The sequence below is a fragment of the Phoxinus phoxinus genome (assembly GCF_949152265.1).
Source record: "Phoxinus phoxinus genome assembly, chromosome: 1".
Classification (NCBI taxonomy): Eukaryota; Metazoa; Chordata; class Actinopteri; order Cypriniformes; family Leuciscidae; genus Phoxinus; species Phoxinus phoxinus.
In genome coordinates this window covers 18,165,256-18,186,421 of record NC_136876.1, presented here as the reverse complement: position 1 = coordinate 18,186,421, position 21,166 = coordinate 18,165,256, and the positions used below count along the sequence as shown (strand labels likewise).

At 36.5% G+C, this 21,166-nt stretch overlaps 1 protein-coding gene across 5 annotated transcripts; it reads right to left on the bottom strand.

Moving 5' to 3' along the window:
• Window positions 1–2,523: 2,523 nt before the first annotated feature.
• On the bottom strand, window positions 2,524–9,345 carry LOC307010825 (uncharacterized protein). Of its 5 annotated transcripts, none has more exons than XM_079635863.1 (9): window positions 9,005–9,345; window positions 8,281–8,446; window positions 6,605–7,201; window positions 5,707–5,763; window positions 4,800–4,841; window positions 4,084–4,151; window positions 3,782–3,825; window positions 3,377–3,443; window positions 2,524–2,922 (listed from the first exon to the last, which is right to left on the bottom strand). In XM_079635863.1, the coding sequence occupies exons 1-8, from the start codon at window positions 9,215–9,217 to the stop codon at window positions 3,380–3,382; spliced, it is 1,251 nt and encodes a 416-aa protein (XP_079491989.1). In that variant the 5' UTR covers window positions 9,218–9,345; the 3' UTR covers window positions 2,524–2,922; window positions 3,377–3,379. The 5 variants fall into 5 exon arrangements, with proteins under 5 accessions (XP_079491989.1, XP_079491991.1, XP_079491992.1 ...); XM_079635864.1 differs by having other exon boundaries at window positions 2,895–2,919; XM_079635865.1 differs by lacking the exon at window positions 3,377–3,443 and having other exon boundaries at window positions 2,525–2,922.
• Between the last annotated feature and the right edge of the window lie 11,821 nt (window positions 9,346–21,166).

The window sequence follows — 21,166 nt, the reverse complement described above, 5'->3', positions numbered from 1 at the left end:
AGAGTCAAAACTGATCACACAGCAATCAGAACCTTCAACAGATCGATGAAACGGATAAGATGAGAGGGGGAGGAGAAAGGGAAAGGGCAAAGAGACAAGCAGTCTCAGATGAGATTTGTGCCAGCTCCCTAGTTGGGGTTATCCCTCTGTTCCCACAGCTCTATGTTACAGCTATGTTATGCTACAGCTAGTTAGGGTTAGGTTTAGGGTTAGGGTAACCCTAACCCTCTGTGGGAACAAAGAGCTGTGGGCACTTAGGGCTGCGGGAACATAGGGCTGTGGGAACATAGGCACGCTCCCCCCTGTAGAGACGTGCCATTGAACTTGTTACTAAGCGTACAAATCAGCTTCCATACTTGAAGTTCTTCCAGTTTCCAGAGTAGGGTTAGTTTTAGGGTTATACAATTTTAGCTTACAACCGAGGTATGCAGCAAAGCATTTGTGAAGCCACAACACGCACAACCTTGAGGCGGATGGACTACAACAGCAGAAGACCCCACCGGGCCCCACTCATCTCCACTACAAATAGGAAAAAGAGGCTACAATTTGCACGAGCTCACCAAAATTGGACAGTTGAATACTGGAAAAATGTTGCCTGGTCTGATGAGTCTCGATTTCTGTTGAGACATTCAGATGGTAGAGTCAGAATTTGGCGTAAACAGAATGAGAACATGGATCCATCATGCCTTGTTACCACTGTGCAGGCTGGTGGTAGTGGTGGTGGTGTAATGGTGTGGGGGATGTTTTCTTGGCACACTTTGGGCCCATTAGTACCAATTGAGCATTGTGTCAACGCCACAGCCAACCTGAGTATTGTTGCTGACCATGTCCATCCCTTTATGACCACAGTGTACCAATCTTCTGATGGCTACTTCCAGCAGGATAATGCACCATGTCATAAAGTGTGAATCATCTGAGACTGGTTTCTTGAACATGACAATGAGTTCACTGTACTCAAATAGCCTCCACAGTCACCAGATCTCCATCCAGATCACCTTTGGGATGTGGTGGAACGGGAGATTTGCATCATGGATGTGCAGCCGACAAATCTGCAGCAACTGCAATATGCTATCCTATCAATATTGGCCAACATTTCTAAAAAATTCCTTTAGCACCTTGTTGAATCAATGCCACGTAGAATTAAGGCAGTTCTGAAGGCAAAAGGGGGTCAAACACAGTATTATGGTGTTCCTAATAATCCTTTAGGTGAGTGTATTATATCAACAATCTCCTACAGTTGAAACATACATTATACTATATTTAAATGATCAAGATGAAAAAAAATCGCGAGGCTATCAGGTCATTAAGTATATTTGACTGTTATTGTAGTTGTAGAACAACCATCAGGGCCGTCTCCAATGTACACTATTTACAGTTTTTTTCCAACTGCTTGCACACATTTTCAAAACTATGTCACCTTTTTTCAAAACTTTCCCAAAACTGCACACACAAAATTGTGTGTAGCCTAGTGTTTTGAAAAAAAGTGTTTTATGCAATTGAAAACTGAGTCAAAGGCTGAGAAATAGTTTATTGTTTTTGTAGATGTGGTGTGCAGTTTTGCACTTTGAGTGAGAGGTTTAAAAAAATCGTGTGACATAAAAAAGATTTTGTGTGTAAGCAGTTGGGGGAAAAAACTGTATAAACTACAATTCCCACGAGAGACGCGCCATTGAACTTCTTACAAAGTGTACAAATCAGTCACCATACTTGTAGTTCTTCTGGTTTCCCGACCAGGAATAATGTTATAAATGTTATATGTCTTTACTATTCTATATTAAAAAACATACATTATACAGCCGAAACATACATTATGCTATACTTATATATGATTAGGATGAAAAAATAAATCGCCAAGACTTCAAATCTGTGGTTTTAGCTGGTAGGCTACAATAGACATGAATTCAAGATTGTCGGCGGGAGTTATGTTACCCTTCAAAGAGCGACTTAAAAAAAAAAAGTTTTATTTAACATTATGTTTATTTATTTAATTATGGCCTGCAAATGTTTGTTTTACCAACTGATGAATGTAATAAACTGCCACTTATAAATATGTCAGCATTAGATGCAATAAGTATACAAACAATATCATAATATTAAAGAATTACAAAATGTGTGAAATAGGCTACTCTCCAGATCAAGACCTTCTCAATAAATCAATATTTGGCTTTTTAACTAGTGACAAAAACTGTTCAGTTCTAGAAGATAAAATCATATATTTTATTTGGATCAATTAGTCTGTTAATCAGATTGACCAATTGCTATAGTTTGTGCTGGTCAAGAACAATAGATAAAATTGAACTGCAAGCAAAAACTTGGGGCCACTGTTTCAAATATGTGAGTGGCTCCTCTCCTAACAAATGTAACCTCACTCCAATTTTTTTATAAAAACGTGAGAGCCCTGATTAAATTATATATGGATAATTCGAATATCTAAATTTTACCTACATTTTAATTAAAAAAGAATCCACTTGTAAAGTTAAACAAATTTCACATATAAATATGCTCAATGTAGTCTGTTCCTTTTGTCTCAACCACTTCATCCTCATATTGTTTTGAATTAAATTTATGTATGGAAAAGTAAAAACAAAAATGATCATCTTTTGCAAGTGTTATTGTAGTGTATTTGTGTTCTTTCACAAAAATATAAGTGAAAATATTCCAAATGCTTATTTATTGCTTAATTACTCACTAGAGACTTAAAGAATGATCAAACAAATTTATTGACAAGGTGCATAACAAATTGAAACTATAGTCTTTGGCAATTGGACCACACCAAGACATTCTTTTAAGAGAAATGCATGATATGAAAAGGGATATCCCCTACATGGAGCCGACACTGGTGGTGGTGAAGGGGTGAGTAGCAATGCTGAGATCTAGATGAATGTGGAGCTCTTCTCCTGATGACCACAGTGGAGGGACCTACTGTATGACACGATTGGTTCAAGAGGGTTAAGATGAAATTACATTTGGTTTAAGACATAAAACACCCAGTTAGCTGATGAGTTTGGAGTAGAAGAGAGTGAGAGAGACAATGTAAAAGATATGATATAATGTGCGAGTATAAAGAAGGACAGTCTTATTTTTTTTAAAGCACAGAAAACAGAACATGAAATCAAATTACACGTCAACTGTAATAAAATAACAGTGCAATTTATAATCATGAAATATGAAACATGCTTTTGAATAACATCTGAAAAAGAAAATTCAGTTGGATTGAGTACATTTCTAGTACATTCCCTTTCAAAATTAAACTCCAGGTCATATTCTTGGAGATGTTCCCCTTTTCATTACTACAGAAAGATGAGATATAACTTCAAATGCAGCACAGAAACAATTTAATAAATAGGCTGAAACCAAAATGGAGTTCAAAACATACATTTTATTTATTTTCATTATTTTGGAGTGAATCCTTTGGCTGCCAGGAATGGGCCCACTGCTCACCACTAAAAACAGAAGGGATTTTTTTTCTGTTACTGGTTGGGGTTTCCAATAAACTTAAAACATTACCGAACATGTCTTTTATAAGTATAAGCTTCATTTTCCGTCTATGAAGGACCACCACCTTCATGCATGCATTAATGGTGGTGGTCCTTCATAGATGGAAAATGAAACTGTTATACTTATATGTTCGGTAATGATGTGTGCTTTACACTTGTTTAAAAGGCTTGTTTAATCTGAAACAGAACAGATTAATAAAAAAATTGTAGCAAAAAAATAAAGTTTAAGTAAATAAATAATGAATGCATTAATTCATAAAGCAGAAGAACAGAATAAGACATACCATACTGGACAGGGCTCCCAGTCAACCAGCATTTCTGCTTTGCCCTAATGTAAGAAAAGACAACAAATAAAATCCATTCTTAGCATAAGGCTATTATGTCTGATTATAGGCATTGAGTTTCACTGATTATCAGAAGACACTCCTTCATTAACTGTAATTCAAAAAGACTGAACACATAAAAAGTATCAACCTAACAATTATGGTATGTATAATATGTATTTGCCAAAACACACGGAAGTTTCTAAATCCTATATTACACTGCATACTGCCTACACTCTGCAGTTCCTTTATGACTGTCTAACCTTTCTCACTCTTTCTCTTAATACACTCCTGATGGGGAAAGCCTCTAGGCGAGTATGGTAGGAGCAATCTGTGAACATCAAAAACACATTTCAAATATTTTTTAGATCGTTAGATTAGAAACAAAATAAAACAACTATGAATACTTAAGTAGTGACCAGACTTGCAAGGATGACAAGTGATGTTTATCACTAATCAAAACATGTATCATGGAACCAAATTACTCTCGGTTCCAATGTGGTATGCTTGCTTGAATAACCATACTACTGCTAAGCCACAGCTCACAACTAAGAACACTGCTGCTACTTCTACTACTTGGCAATGCATTTTGGTCAAATTTGACTAATTAAGCCTGTTGGATTTTATAGCTTGTCAATTGTAATAATCTCAATAATACTAATTCCTATTCTATATCTATTATGAATAATCATGGTTATGTGTGCTACGCTGGACTAGCTGGACTGGTCACGACATTTACATACAGTATTGTTGCCCTGTTGTTGATTTGACTGTTTGTATTGTAAATATTGTATTTATTTGTAAGTCACTTTGGATAAAAGCGTTTGCTAAATAATTCATTAAATAAATAAAATTGTGACTACCGGAAATTGTCTGTTGTAGTAGTTTAAAAAAATAAGCAATTGAACTAAAGCGAATTAACAGGGGTTAAGTTGCAATGTTTAGCAAAGTATGAATCATTGCATTTACATGCACTTACTCTTTTGTGGCCTTTTCCTTTCAGGCATATGCCTTGGTCCCCCTGTGGGATATAAGATTACAGTCCAGTCATATATCCACTCAGAAAAAAAACAAAACACATTTACAATAATTAGACAGAATGCACTTTTTAATGTCTTTTCAACATAAATATGTGTCCCTGGTATGTCTAGACACCCCTGAAATATGAGAAAAGACCATCCTCTCAGTTAATGTGTGTGCAAACACGCTGTTTAATTTGGCTCCAGATTTTACATCACATGCAGGCTCATTGGAAAATAGTAATCATAGTAGGCTTTTAGAATACTCCATCTAAAATGACCTGTTTCAGATAGGGTCTGCATAAAGGACCAGTTTAAGATAAATAAGGACTTTTTTAGGATCATGCAAAGCTACTCTAGTGGAGTATCAGAATACAAATATAGAACTGGAAATTTGTATAATAGGTCCCCTTTAAATTCTATTTAAGTAATTAATTTACTTATTAGAGAATCTGCTTGACTAATGAGTTTCATAGTTACCAAGCTATGGTAACAGTTATCAGAACCACCAATAATTACCCTAATAATAATAATAATTCATTACATTTATATAGCGCTTTTCTGGGTACTCAAAGAGCTTTACATTGAAGGGGGGATCTCCTCAACCACCAACAATGTGCAGCATCCACCACACACCAGCTTACTGGTGGAGAGGAGACAGTGATGAAGCCAATCAGTGTATGGGGATGATTAGGGGGCCATGATGGACAGGGGCCAATGGGCAAATTTGGCCAGGATGCTGGGGTTACAACCCTACACCCCACCGCACCCTACTTTTTCGAAGGACACCCATTTTTAATGACCACAGAGAGTCAGGACCTCAGTTTAACGTCTCATCCGAAGGACGGACAAACATTATTTACATACCTGACTTTTTTTTTTTCCGACTTGCGACTGTGCCCCTGGCTGACCCTGTGAAGACAGCTGTGGGTTTGGAGAAAGAAAATTACTCGTATACCAAATCAATATTTAACTTATTATTTAAAATTCTTGAAGATCACAACATCGCACAAGTGTGGCAGTACATGTATTAATAGGTGTAAAGTACATGCATTCTTATTGCGATTTAATTAAGGTTGCTCCATTAACTCCACGTGTTTCATTTTCTCATTTATGTCCATCCTGTTTGTGATAATCCAAATTTGTTTTTAACAAGCGCTGATCCTGTTCATGGGAGACTGACATTCCCAATTATTTTGAATATTTGAATTATCCTAATATCTTTAATAATAAAATTTGGCCTAGTAATTTCAGGATTTGATTAGTAGTACTTATTTTACTTTTAGATTTATAATGGACTCACAAAATTACTTCCAACAGCCCTAGTACAGAAACAGATAGACCTATCATCTATCTAATTATGTAATATCAGATCAACTTTTCTAGAAGATTATCCATTGAAAATGAGAACCCTGTAGGTGATGAGACACAGGGCCCACAACCCATCTAAATTATCCAGATAGAAATGTGTTGCCCATTTTCAATGTGAAAGTGCCCAAGGAACAATCACTCGGCAAGATTGCCCAGCAACATTGCTCAAAAAGTTGCCCTGTGTATCATCACCTAGTGAGTTTTACTTTTTCAAGCAGCAAAAAAGTTATAGCATGGTGTGTTTGAGTTCATTTCGTTGAAAAGAGCCCTGACCTGCATCAAGCTCTATGGGGGAAAAACACAGGAAGTCAAGTAAAGTTAAGGTAACCCATGGGTCAAACACTTTTGGCCTTTACAAATATAAACTGTAACTCTTTAAATTTGTTCTAATTACCTTGCCCCTCCGTGGATTCTGGCTGCTCCACTTGCCCCTCCGTGGATTCTGGCTGCTCCACTTGCCCCTCCGTGGATTCCGGCTGCTCCACTTGCCCCTCCGTGGATTCTGGCTGCTCCACTTGCCCCTCCGTGGATTCCGGCTGCTCCACTTGCCCCTCCGTGGATTCTGGCTGCTCCACTTGCCCCTCCGTGGATTCCGGCTGCTCCACTTGCCCCTCCGTGGATTCCGGCTGCTCCACTTGCCCCTCCGTGGATTCTGGCTGCTCCACTTGCCCCTCCGTGGATTCCGGCTGCTCCACTTGCCCCTCCGTGGATTCTGGCTGCTCCACTTGCCCCTCCATGCATTCTGGCTTCTCCACTTGCCCCTCCGTGAATTCCGGCTGCTCCACTTGCCCCTCCGTGGATTCTGGCTGCTCCACTTGCCCCTCCGTGGATTCTGGCTGCTCCACTTGCCCCTCCGTGGATTCTGGCTGCTCCACTTGCCCCTCCGTGGATTCTGGCTGCTCCACTTGCCCCCCTGTGGGGCTCGCCTCGCAGGGTGTGAGCTGCAGAGTAATCAGCTGATCCTCATTGCCACTGGAATCCTGGGTCCATCCTGTGCAAGTTAACAAGTATTGTGTTTTGCTTATTTAAAACATAGAGGTTAACCATAAGCTTGATCTGTACCTGTTTTAACTGTTAGGTAAATGTGTACCAAATTTTCCCCAACCAGATTTGAAGGCACTTTTGATTGCAGGAGAACTATTGAGAGTCTACTGGATGTATTAGATATCTGTAATATATTTGATTGATTTTCTATGACGATAACCAATATATCTTTAAGTCAGGAAAATAAAACCCAGAGTGCTCATAATATCTATTGAAAAAAATGACAAGTATAATGTTTGTTTACAGTCTGGGTCAAACAATTCAGTTAAGACTAGATTGTGTGCGCTAAAAAACTTTGGGCTTTATGCCTCAAAGTTAGTAGCAGTGTAAGTTTGTGGTGTATCCAGCAAAAATTTGATGGTTTTCTTTTTCTCTGTGTTATTTCCGTTAATGATCTACATTTTAGCACTGTCCTCGATATTGTTTCAATGAGTATAGATTCATCGTCATTTAATTAATTGACCCAGTGACCAAAACGGGTCTTTGCTAATGTAATGTGTTCAATTAGTATGTCACTACAAAAAATGCTGTGGTCAGTGTGCCTAAACATTAAAAAATATGGTTGTATGTGGGCTGAAAACCGATATGAAATATGGCTCCTACAAAAACATACCAAACATAATTCTAAAGTTGACAGTATATGCTTGAATGCACTTAACTCTGGGTGCCAAATCCCATTGTAGACCAGTGTGCTGCATGCTATTAATACAAACAGGGCTCAATACACTTAGAATCTACATGTCTACATCTGCAGTTGCAGGAAACTACTGTTTTAAAACAGTTTACTTCAATTCCCATAATCAATTGCCAGGTGTGAATTTTTATGTTTTTCTACCCATTTGCGTCTACATTAAATGTGTTGGTAGAGACGTCACATAGAGTAGACTATGATCATACAAGCATTCAGCAGCAGAGGTGAATTTTAGAGGTGAGCCATTCCTTTAAGATTTAAACATTAATAAAATATTTTGCGTTCTCAACACAAGTTGTGAACTGTGACTTTAAGATACAGTGCATGCATCTCACCTTCACAAAGGTATTCATAAAATGAACCTATCTTCTGTAGGTAGTCCTGGGCAAAGGTGGAGAGTGTGCAGCGAGGCGTTAATATTTCGCACTTAATTTCTTTTTTTTTGTTCTCCTTTCCGAGTAGCAGAACAGGTTTGTAGCCAATGGCATGGAGTTTCTCAAGCTGCAATGACAAAATTGTGTGTTTGCTGTTTAAAGTAATAGAAAAACAACATAAAAAATAACTAAGAATATTAATTTAAATTACAGTATGAATGCAGTTCATGTGTTATTTCTCATCCACTCGATAAGAAAGTTTGATTATTAAATTGCACCTGTAATTCCTTCATAATGCATGCCTGTATATGTTATGAACTCAAGAATTCCTGAGTTTCAATTATATTTGCTGTGTGTTAAAATTTTGCTCTGGTAGATCATTTAGGTATGTGATGTATTACGGTGAAGATGTGATAACTTTATGGTTGTATTACCACCACTAAAATAAAAACTACAAATCACAATTACGTGTGCCTTCAAAGTTGATAGTTAAATTATACTTTTAAATTGATTCTGATGACACAGGGAGGACAAAGTATCATTGGGGAAAAAAATATTCAAATTTATCTATATTGGCAAAAAATAATGCCTTTCTGATCTTGCGCTGGCATGCTCAATAACAAATGGTACCACTGAATGTACTTCCTAGATGATCGTTTACTGTCATGTATGAAATTGTACGTACCATGATAGTGGCTTCATCCTTGATGGATGCAGTGTTGTGGTTTTTCTTACGACCAACCACCCATTCCTCTCGCTTCTCATCAAACCTCTGAAGCTTCTTCTTGAGGCGCTGCTTGAGAGGCTGCTCCTTCTTACAATGTGAGCAGATTCTTTGAGCACAAAATATTATTCCCTGACAAAAGGGGCAGATCTTTTTTGTAGACCCCCCTGGCATTATAGCAAACAGTCAAATACAGACAGACAGACAGACAGTCAGATACAAACAGACAGGCTGACAAAGATGGGTAAGACAGACAAGTAGACAAAGACAGACAGGGAGGAAAGAAAGAGCAATAGATACAGACCGTGTGAGATAGATAAAGATTGAAGAGATGGACAGAAATATAGATACAGTGAGAACAGAGAGGATGTAAGATATAGAAAATGAAGAGATAGAGGTTGGCTCTTAAAAGTGCCTTTGGGTTTTTGACAATGAGGTTCGGATAGGTTAGACAGGTGATATGTTTTACAGGATCTGCAGGGAGAACAACAGAAAATGTTAATTATGTAGTGTTATGTTGATATAAGATTTAAAAAGTGTACCCTAATAGTGAGTGATTCCCATTTTCTTATAAATGCTTAGGATAAATAAATACATATCACGTTGTTCCTATTTCCTGTGCTACTGTTAAAAGTCGCGTAACATATTTTTTTTATTCATTTTTATTAATATATATATATATATATATATATATATATATATATATATATATATATATATATATATATATATATATATATAGAACCTATATCTAGGACTAGAACATGTTTTTTTATAATAACATCGTAATTTTATTAATTTTGGATGTGTAAATAATGCTTATGAATTCATCTTGCTTATTAGACTGTTGTAAGCGACTTACCGTGGTGGAATCGCGCTGGGCAATGGTTTCTGCGATGGTCGCACACACAGTGACGTGTTGCACAATATTGCGCCAAAATATCAATCATAATTAAAAAGTACAGTCTTAATATTTTATATCCGTGCTCAAAATTTTAAAGGGGTCAGCAAATGTCCAAGTGAAGGAAACACGAGTATGTAGCCATTACATTTAAACACATATCACTTCCCAGAATGCATCCATCTCTTTGCCAAAGGATATGTCCATATAAAGTAATATAAACATTTCTGCAGTAGGCTATATAATTAATTTATTACAACTTCATAATCAGTATTGAGATGAAAGTTCTATAAAAGTAGGCTATTCTTTTTTTCCTTTTTTTGGCGCAAAAAAAAACAAAAAAACAACAAAGTAGGCTCACTATAATTAAGCCATTGCAAATTGAAATACCATCGACAATTATAAAATATCCCACAATAAATGAAGGCATGTTTTAAGCCTACAGCAAATATGCAGTCCTGCAATTATGTCGTTTTAATGTAGTCCAAAATTATATTAAAAAGAGAGGAAAAATCGTGATATTACCGAATTAGAAAAGGGTTTCAGCTAGCTACCCTCGACGTTATGGACGTGAGGGGGAAATTACAATATGTGATCGAAAATTATCAAATATCCCACCTAAATTAATGAATGTTTTAAGCATATAGAAAATATACCGTCCTGTAATTATGTAATTTTAATGTATTAAATTATATAAAAAAGAAAGGAAAAAGAGTTAGTGTTAAATAATTAAAGTTCAAAATTCAAAGATGAGGGATTTCTCAAATCTATCGGACGACCCTCTCCGTTATCAAGTGACGAATGGGGGTACCCTCAACGTCGGCTTTGGACGTGAGGGGGGAAATGACCAAACGGCATAGCCTATGTTGCAAAGAAAAACGTGGTGCAGGCACGGAAAATACGTCCCATTGAAATACATTATATTGAAAGTCGTGTTGTGTGGCACGAAAAAAAAAGAAGGAAATTCGTGCCTAGGAGACGAATCAATTCGTGTTGAGTAGCCTACCGATTAGAAAGCAATACAACAAGGATTCAAATCTCCTGATTAAATGTTGAGTGAGTAATGTAGCCCTTAAAGTTTACAAAATGAATAACAATTGTAAAAAAAAATAGTGTGCTCTCGGAAGAAAGACATGGTGCAGGCACGAAAAATACGTGTCCCATTGAAATACATTGAAAGTCGTGCGGAGTGACACGAAAAAAAAGAAGGATATTTGTGCCCTTGGACACGAATAAATAGATTAATGTTGAGTAGCCTAACGAATATAAAGCAATAAAAACGAGGATTAAAATCTCTTGATTAGAGTAATGTAGCTCTTAAAGTTTGCAAAATGAATAACAATTGAGAAAAAACAATACTGTGCTCTCGAAAGAAAAACGTGGTGCAGGCACGAAAAATACGTCCCATTGAAATACATTAGATTGAAAGTCGTGCCGAGTGACACGAAAAAATGGGGCAATTCGTGTCCATGAACACGAATCAATAGATTAAATTTCGTGACTATTTCACGAACTGCCGTGAGACTGGGTTGTGTGTGTGATTTTGATGGCTTGTGTGTCCAGTCTGAGGACAAAGTTTGGTTTTTCAGCAAGAGTGAATGGATTTGAATGTAGAGCTTCATTTTGACCTGAAAATAGGATGTTTGGGGAATTGGGTGAGACATTATGGATTTGTGTTTACTGTTCTGAGAATACGAGGCATAGTTTCAAGAAATGTGTTTAAGCAATCGAGAAAAACTGTAATTCACTTGAGTCTGTCCTTGAGCACACCTTTGAAAGTGAAAGATGCAATACAATACAATACAATACAATACAGTGAAAGATGATGAACAAACCTAGCTTAAGTAAAATGTTTTGTGTGTATTTAACAGTTATATCTGTTGAAGAAGAAGAAGAAACTTCCATCTGATATTGAACCATGAAAACTTCCATGCTTCCTGGAATCACTCAATATCTCATTCACAAGCTTGGGCAGAGTGTGCTTACTGTAAAGAAAACACACTAAAACTGTGTTTTAGTGACAACAGCTTGTTTAACTGTTCATGTTTCTTCTTTTAAAATAAAGATCCAATGCTGATTAGAAAAAAAAACATCTGGAGCCGTTTGTTGTTAGTTGTTGTTAGAGCTGACTGTTACAGTCAAATCAAAATAACTATGACTTATGTAACTATGTCATCTACATAAATTATTACAGGTAACACATGCAGATAAAATAATACTATATCATTTTTTTAATCAATTCCTGAACATGCATTTTTTTTTCTATCCAAAGCCAATGACTTCACATGTGATTGTTTTTTGGTTCTGACTGGTGTGTGAAAATGTTGCATACTAGTGGTATCTGAATGTAATGTAAGTAATGGCAATAGCAAGCACCACTAATTAAATGTCTTATGTGTTATGTGTTAAGTCTCGCTCTGCATTAAGAATGAATAAAACAAAATCTGAAGACCATTGGTGTATGTTTCTTTTCACACTGCATGAGGTTTATTCACCAAGGCACCATCAACTAATTTGGCGGGTGTACACGGTGCAATCTTTACCATTGTAGAAGCTAAATTTCAGTGGTTTTCTTTTTCGCAGTGTACGCCCAGCATACACTTAGTTAATGCATTTTTTTTAACCCTCAGTATCTCAGCTAAATATTGACTTCTTGTTGATTTTTTTTTATCTATGCTTTTTTTTGTTACAGTTTTGTTTTTTACAGAGTGTGATGCTCAATCCACAGTGTGAAACATACAGGCGACCAGTGTCCGATTCTCCAAACGACTCTTACGAGCCGTTTTTCTTTAATTAATTTAAATAATACAGCGCGATCAGTGTAGAATAATTCCAGAACGAATAACTGTAATGAGATGGTTCCTACTCAGTAGATTTGTAATTTGTTTAATGGTTCATTTAAAAAAATAAACAAACAATGCCTTTTTAAAATATTCTAGAGGTGATTCTTTGTTAAAAATCTTGCAGTGTCACCATAGTATGGCAAGCCGTTTTAGCTTTTATTCATTTCCAGGATATGAATTCTTGATATCAACAATTACATTTTTGATATCAACAATTACATTTTTTGATATCAAAAATGTAATTGTTGATATCAACTATTTAATTCTTGATATCAACAATTGAATTCTTGATATCAAAATTGCAATTGTTGATATCAAAAATGTAATTGTTCATATCAACAATATAATTGTTGATATCTGTAATTGTATTTTCACTAGTGAAATGTCATCATAGGCTGCCATTCAAAATCATTTGTTGATATCAAGAATTGATTTCTTACCAGTAGAAATATAATTTTTGATATCAATAATTACATTGTTACTAGTAAAAATGCCAATTACTGATATCAATAATTCAATTGTCACCAGTTGAAATGTCTATTCTTGATATCAACAATTGAATTGCTACTAGTAAAATTTTTCATTTTTGATATCTAAAAATGTATTTCTGATATCAATATTATTTCAGATATCTAAAATGGCTTTACAATCACATTCATGATATCGAAAATTAACATTGTCACTAGTGAAAATGGAATTATTGATATCAAAAATGAACATTGTTACTAGTAGCAATTCAATTGTTGATATCAAGAATAGACATTTCAACTAGTGACAACTGAATTCTTGATATCAAAAATAAAGGTTTTTACTAGTAAGAATTGTATTTCTGATATGTGAAATTGGAATTTCAACTAGTAAGAAATCAATTCTTGATATCAACAATTGATTTTGAATGGCAGCCTATGGTGACATTTCACTAGTGAAAATACAATTACAGATATCAAGAATTAAAATCTTGATATCAAAAATGTAATTCTTGATATCAAAAATGTAATTCTTGATATCTAGAATTAACATTTTAACTAGTAAAAATGTAATTGTTGATATCAAGAATTAGCATTGTTACTAGTGGAAATGTAATTCCTGACATCAAAAATTGCCATTAGTTACTAGTATAAATCTAATTCCTGATATCAATAACTATCATTTTAACTAGTGAAAATGTAATTGTTGATATCAAGAATTCATATCCTGGAAATGAATAAAAGCTAAAACGGCTTGCCATACAGTGCCAAACTCGACACCTTTATTGTTGGAGGCCTGATAGATGAGAAATAGATTGAGATGAGCTCATAGTCGTGGTTTGGTTTCTTCTCTTTCAGATCAGTGGCATTAACCAGTGTGGGAGGAACAACGGCTGTTTACCAGTTTCACTTCTTAACGTATAAAGTTATAAATACATCTAATAACATTAATACAATAAAGATCCATCAAAGTTTTGATTCCTTTTCCATTAAACACAACAACATTACTTCTCATAATGGCAAATGTATGCTGTTCTCCATTAGGTCACCTGATGGAGTTTTTCGTTTCCTTGCCACTGTTGCCTTTGGCTTGCTCAGTTGGGGATATTTAATTTAATTAATCAATGAATAATACTATTGATTAGCATTACCAAACATGGACGTTTTATTATTATTTTAATTTAATACTGTGAAGCTGCTTTGATACAATCTGTATTGTGAAAAGCGCTATACAAATATTCTTGACTTGACTTGACTTGACTGTTCACAACATTTCAGTAGGAAACTTGCGTGACATTTTTGAAAATGTGTTACAAGATTATCAACTTCTTAAAAAGGTTTTCTGTAACACATGAGGTATTTAAACTGTCATTATGTTCCTAAAGATCTGACTATATGTATCAGGAAGTCTTGAGGCTTTAACTCAGTCTGTCTTTAACCGTCAGTCATTATTCAGTCAGTATGGAGCTCAGTCAACTTCCTCTTCTGCTCTGTGAGTATTATTCAGAATTATTTCTCTGAAAATAATTGCACTTACAGTATATTATGAATAGGATTGTGTTCCTGGATTTTCTTTTCTTCTTCATGCTGCTCTCAGAGTTTCAAATCCAGCTCAAGTTCATGATATATGAGTGAAAGACGAGCTTGAGAGAGGAAGTGTGCAGTTAGTGCTGTTTGTGAAAGAGAAATGCACTCAGTTGTGTTTGGGTCAGTCTGTTTATTCACTCACTCGGTTTAATGCTTTGTGGTGTTTGCTGTATCATGTCTGTTGGTTAGTTTTGTACAGTTTGCTGTCGAGATGCACTAGGTAGATTTTCACTATAGTCTTCAGTAGATATTCACTAGTTAGTGTTAGATGTTCACTAGTATGCAGCTAGTAAGAGTTTATGAGTTTATTATTATTGTCACTGTTTTCAGACTCTAGAAAGGTTTTTACAGAAACACTCATCCAGGTGTCACTAGATCTAGACAACTTAGAAGAAAGACTTCAAGAGAAAGTAAACATTTCTGTGTTGTGAAGCTGAGAAACGTGCAAGAGTGAAATTCGTATGTGTAAAGTAGAAAAATATGCATTTATAACGTGTACAGTATAATACAAAGTTGATCAGCTCCATGTTCACAGTGTAATAATTGTCAGATGTTCCTGTATTTGGCTGAACTGTCACTTGTGAGCGTGTAGTAGATTTCTCTTATACATAAAATAAGTTCTTGTGGAGAGAGTTCTTCTGAACCCAAATATCTGTCAGAGTTTGGGTGGAAGTAGCGAGGACTCAAGTGCAGAGAAATAAGGCTATTATTATAGGTTATTAATAGGTTATTAAGTATAAGAAATAAAACAGGAACAAACAAAAATTACCCCTGAAGGGGAAACTAAGACAGACTGGACTTGGCAAAAGAATAGGCAGGACACAAGAAGTACATTCGACGACAAAACAGCACAAGACTGAAAACACAAGGAGAATAAATAGGGAGAACAAACAAAAGAGGTAACAAGGGAGGACAGGTGGGGCAAGTTAATCAATCAGGTAACGAGGGGGGACAGGTGGGGCAAATAAATCAGTAACAAGATGGGAGGGGCTAGACAATCGACAGGAGAACACATGGCACAAGGAAACATACATGACAAGCCATGTGCTCACACCAAACATGATGAAAACACAAGCACATGGCCAGTAAAACAAATCACCAGCCATATGCTCACACTTAATGAGACATGAACACGCAGCCAATGAGAACACTCATAAGCCACGTGTTCACACAAAACATGACAACATGAAAGCACACAGATAGTGTAAAACACAAGTTGCGTGGTACACAGTACAGGACAAGGCATGAAAGCACATGAAACAAGGCACTCAGACAAGACAACGTGTCAGGGCTCTGTCACAAAACCAAGAAATAGACCAGACAGAAGTGACAGAACACTCTGTGGGACAGACCTTCATACCTATTGCTAATTTACAAGCAAAAAACATCAGGGAAAACTAAGAGAAACACAGCCGGTTGTTTCACGGGAAGAACTTTGCAAATAAGATCCCATAGAAAAAGAAAAAAAATCGGGTTAATCAACGGATGAGTTTGATGATCTTTACTAACATTTAAAATACACAACCTTCAATGAGTCTCTTTTTTTTACTTTGTGTTTTTAGTGCTGATTTCAAACATCCAGTCTGGACACACTCAATGTAAGTGAATTTGATTCATAAATGTTATCACAAATGTGTGATTCTTTTTCAAACCAGGGGCCGGATTCACCAAACATTCATAGGAATAATATTCCCAAAAACTTTTCTTAAGAATGTTCTTATCTTTCTTTTTAAGGTTGTTCTTAAGACAAAATTTGGTTACACTTTATTTTAAGGTGATGTAGTTACATATACTTACTCAAAAACTGAGTAATATTAATAACTACATTACTATATAGAGTTACTATAGGGACGTCCCGCGTGACGTCACGCCATTTGGAGCAGCCATTTTGACGGAATAGAAAGTGCTAAACCGCCGGTGATACTACAGCTCGTCGCAAAATATTCCTATCATGCCCGAGCGATGCTGTGCAGTTGGATGCGATCAGATACGTGATCATACAAAAGGAATATCTTTGTAATGTATCCCAAAAGAAATAAAACGGAGAAACAAGTGGTTGGTGGCAATAAACAGGTGATTTCGTTTTGTGTTTTCCCCTGTAAACTCAGTTTAAAGATTATTACAGGTAACGTCACTATAATTTGGTTATAAAAATACATAGACCAACTTTTGCGGTGATGATTGAATAATCCTTCCCCGCTGGCGTCCAAATCAAAGAGTTGCTGACCCATCCGGACTCGTGATACCGATAGCATGCTAACGTTAAGCTTCTGTATGCTTTTAATGAAGCTCCGGTGTAGCGTTAGCGTGATGGGAAGTGAATAATGTAGCTGTAAATGTCACCGAACTCAATGTCAGGAAGTTGTTCTACACATTTAATGCCTGTAAAAAGAACTTGTGGTGCTTCATATGGATCTATGATTCCTATAATTTTCCTTTTGCAGGAGAGATGCAAGTGGGAAATCCTTATTTACCTTTTGAATGTTGAGCGCCTTATGAACTTTATATAAAAGCTGACGCGGGACAAAATGCCCGGTTTCCCAACACGTTGAACTGACCAATGCCACTGTGCAATTTTAATAGGCTACTTTTAAACGCATATAGCTCAGTAATGTCAGTTTTATGTATTTTCTGAGAGGGGGCGGGCGGGATTTTTGTTGGGAAAGTCCGGGGAGAGACGCACACTTCGATTAGACTGGATAAACACATGCAGCATCTTAATTGTTAAGAAAATGAAACGAAATGAATGAATAAATAAATCAAGCCTTTATAACATAACACTAGGCTATATCATACAACACTCAGAAAAATGCTGCACGCGCACCCCTAGTTCCTACGTCTATTGCCCAATGACGCTACTGAGCATTTACTAAATAAATGCGGGTCGGCCCGGTCGGGTACAAAATGTTCTTTCCTTATTTTTAGCGGTCCGAGTTGCGGGCGGGTTAGTTGAAAACGTCGGTCGGGTGCGGGTTGTTTGTACATTGACCCGCGCATCACTGCACTGAGTAGCTGACGGATGTATTCTGTCAAAATGGCTGACCCTAGCCGCGTGGCTAGGGGTCACGTGACTGGGAGATCCCTATAGAGTTACAGTTAGGTTGGTTTAGGGTTAGTTACTCGTAATTATACATAATTTACTGTTATTACCAGTAACCATATGTAGTAACATGTAACTACGTCACCTTAAAATAAAGTGTTTAATAATTTAATAATTATCCTATTCATATTCCTGAAAAGAACGTTTTTAAAAAGTCATCGTAAATAACGTTTTAAAGTCAGGATAACCTCCAACCCAAAGGAACATTACGAACTTCTTGGAATTTATCTTGAGAACTTTCTTAATTTCTTTTTTAAGAATATTTTTGTGAATCCGGCCCAGCTGTCACTCATCTGCACTCATTCACCTTTAGTTTCGTTTTCATGGACTTTCAGTTTGTTTTCATTCATCACATGTTTTCCTTTGTTTGTATTCTCCCGCCACTCATCAGTTACCATGGACATTCCTTCATCACAGCTTTTCGTCATTTATTTTGTTACCTCTGTGTATTCAGTTCCTCTGTGTTCAGTCTTTAGTTGTCGTTGATGTTTGGTTGTTACGTTTACACTCCTCTGCACACTGTTACTCCTGCTTGCCTTCTTGTAGTTAAAAACCTTATATTTGATAACCTCGTCTTCAGTCCGTCTTCCCTCATCTTCATCTTGTGACACCAGCAATGAAATGAGTGTCATGATTAAAAATACAGCTTTTTAAACAAGTTATAAAATGGGTTGTGAGTAACACCAGACAGAGGATTCTGAGGTGTGACAAAAACACCAAAAAAACATTCACTCACATGAAAAAATTTGTATCCAGAATTTATAAATATGAAATATCTTTTGACATTTGTCTACAGATTTAATAAAAATGATCAGAGTTGCTGGACCTGCAACAACAAAGTCCTTTGAACAACAACAACAACAATTTGTAACCTTTTGGTAACTGATAATGTGTGTCTCTGACTCTCGCTGGTGTGGATGTAGGTGGTGTGAAACCCTGCGTTGAGCTCAGGGCTACTAACCTAAAGGATGTGGGTTTGAACTCCACATAGGGTGGTATTTACACCTTTGTTGTCCTTTAAGGCGAGACACTACAGGTGAATAGGGTACAATAAAAAAAAAATAGATATCACCATGAAACTTCCTCAGTTGATTACTTACACAAGTTCATAAAAAAAATGTATTACAAGTTTTTGAAATTTGTATGTTTAATTATGCAAATTAGGCATTTTCTCATTAAATATGCGCAATTTTGCATATATTTTCGGTAGATTGATCTGAACATATGATAAAGCCAGGTTCAAAATTATTTTTTCATTTTGATTACACACAAGATGAAAGAAGATGTTCAGAGGGATTTCAGGATATATGCTTTCGTTACCTAGGAAATCAAAATATACTGTCCATAGCCTTAAAAAAATCGATTTTCGCCATATTTTTTTTATTAAAATGTCACATAAATCAGGCCAGGAATGATTTATTAACAAATCCCTCTGAACATATCTTCAGAAAACTGCTAAGTGTATAACTGGAAAGTTTGGTGTACATCGGTGCTACATAGGCTGAGATGTTTCTACTGGAGAATGACAAAAAACTCATTTTGAGAAAAAGGCATTTAAAGATTTGTAATGTAAAAAATCATACTTTTTTAGTGGAAACAACTATTTACTGACACAATATCTTATCAAATCATTGGCAACAACAATACAAACCACCTAAATCACATCAAAACTTATAAACACAGCATTTATGGCCTTTAACTGAGCAGAAAAACCATAGACATGTATAAAGGCTAGATGGCTTACCGGCGCTGAGAGCCAATGGGACCCGACGACGTCACACGGCGGCCATCTTAGGACAGCACCGCTCGTCCAGTTATAACATTAAAGTCTATTGTGCATGTAGTGCTGAAATAACTATATTTTGCTCAATTTTCAACCGATTTTCAAACGGCTTGGTGTTTCATAAACGTCTGGGATGCCATGAAACACACAGCTACGCTGCAATGTTAAGCGTTTCTCAAAACGTGAAGCTACAATTTAAACATCGGCATCAGCACAAATCATAGCCACGTTAATAAGGTTTGTAATAAACCAAACCGTTTGTAAATCCGTCAAGAATTCAGCAAGTTACGAGCATTTGTCACTCACCTTCCTTCCACAGCAGCAGGGAGCAGCAGCGCAGTCTCCTGACATAAGATGGCCGCCAAGTTGACGACACAGCTGACTCCGCCTTGAGCCATCTAGCCTTTATACATGTCTATGAGAAAAACAGTCAAAAACACACATCTAAATGTCAGAGCGCGTCACGTGATGCATCTGAACGAATCACGATGTCAGAAATTGACATCAGCCAATGAGATTCCGCTTTTAGGGTTAAATGCCCATTATACTTTCACGATTGGTTGCTGATTAAAAGGAAATTACCATATTTGGATCTGACAGCATTGTACAGAAGAGAGAGAGAGCTTTTCAGACGTGTGCGTGATTAAAGGAAGAACATAGAGATCGCGGAGCAGCGGGATGATTAAGAACGCCAACTTTTGTTGAATTTCGGAGAAATCTACAGACGCAAACAGACAAAGTGTAGTAAAATAAAGACCTAAATTTGTATTTTTGACTTTTTTTCACCACAAGTCTGAAAGAAGACATGTTATTGAAGACAAATATCCCAAAATCTCAAAATTGACCAGTGAAAAAAAAAAAACGATGTTTTTGCCTGCCGTGTCTCGCCTTAACTCTTTGCATATACGCTGAGTGAATGTTGACCTTGTTTGTTCTGCTGCCAGTAACTCGGTACATTGTTTGCGAAATAAAAATGCATAAATGATTTACCAGTGAGAGAATGAGATCTGCTGAAAAACTTTCACGTCTTATGATCTCACTGACTTTATATTGACAGATATTCTCAAACCGACTCTGACTGTACGGCCACAGAGTCCAGTGTTCACTGGAGACTCAGTCACTCTGAGATGTGAGCTGGGTCAGTCATGGGATGGTTGGGAGTTTCTCTGGATTAAAGACTCAAACACTGAATCTCCTGAAGCTGAAACTAAAACAATTGATTCTGTGAAAGTCTCTGATGGAGGAGAGTACAGATGTAGAGCGAGAAGAGGAGTATATCACACACATTACAGTGAACCAGTAGCAGTGACAATACATGGCAAGTGTTTACTCTCATTTAATGACCTTCTCTGAGAACAAAATGAAATTGATTCATAAGACGCTTGATAAGTAACTATACTATAGCTATAGAGAACAACACTTCAGTGTAACCTAATTTAACT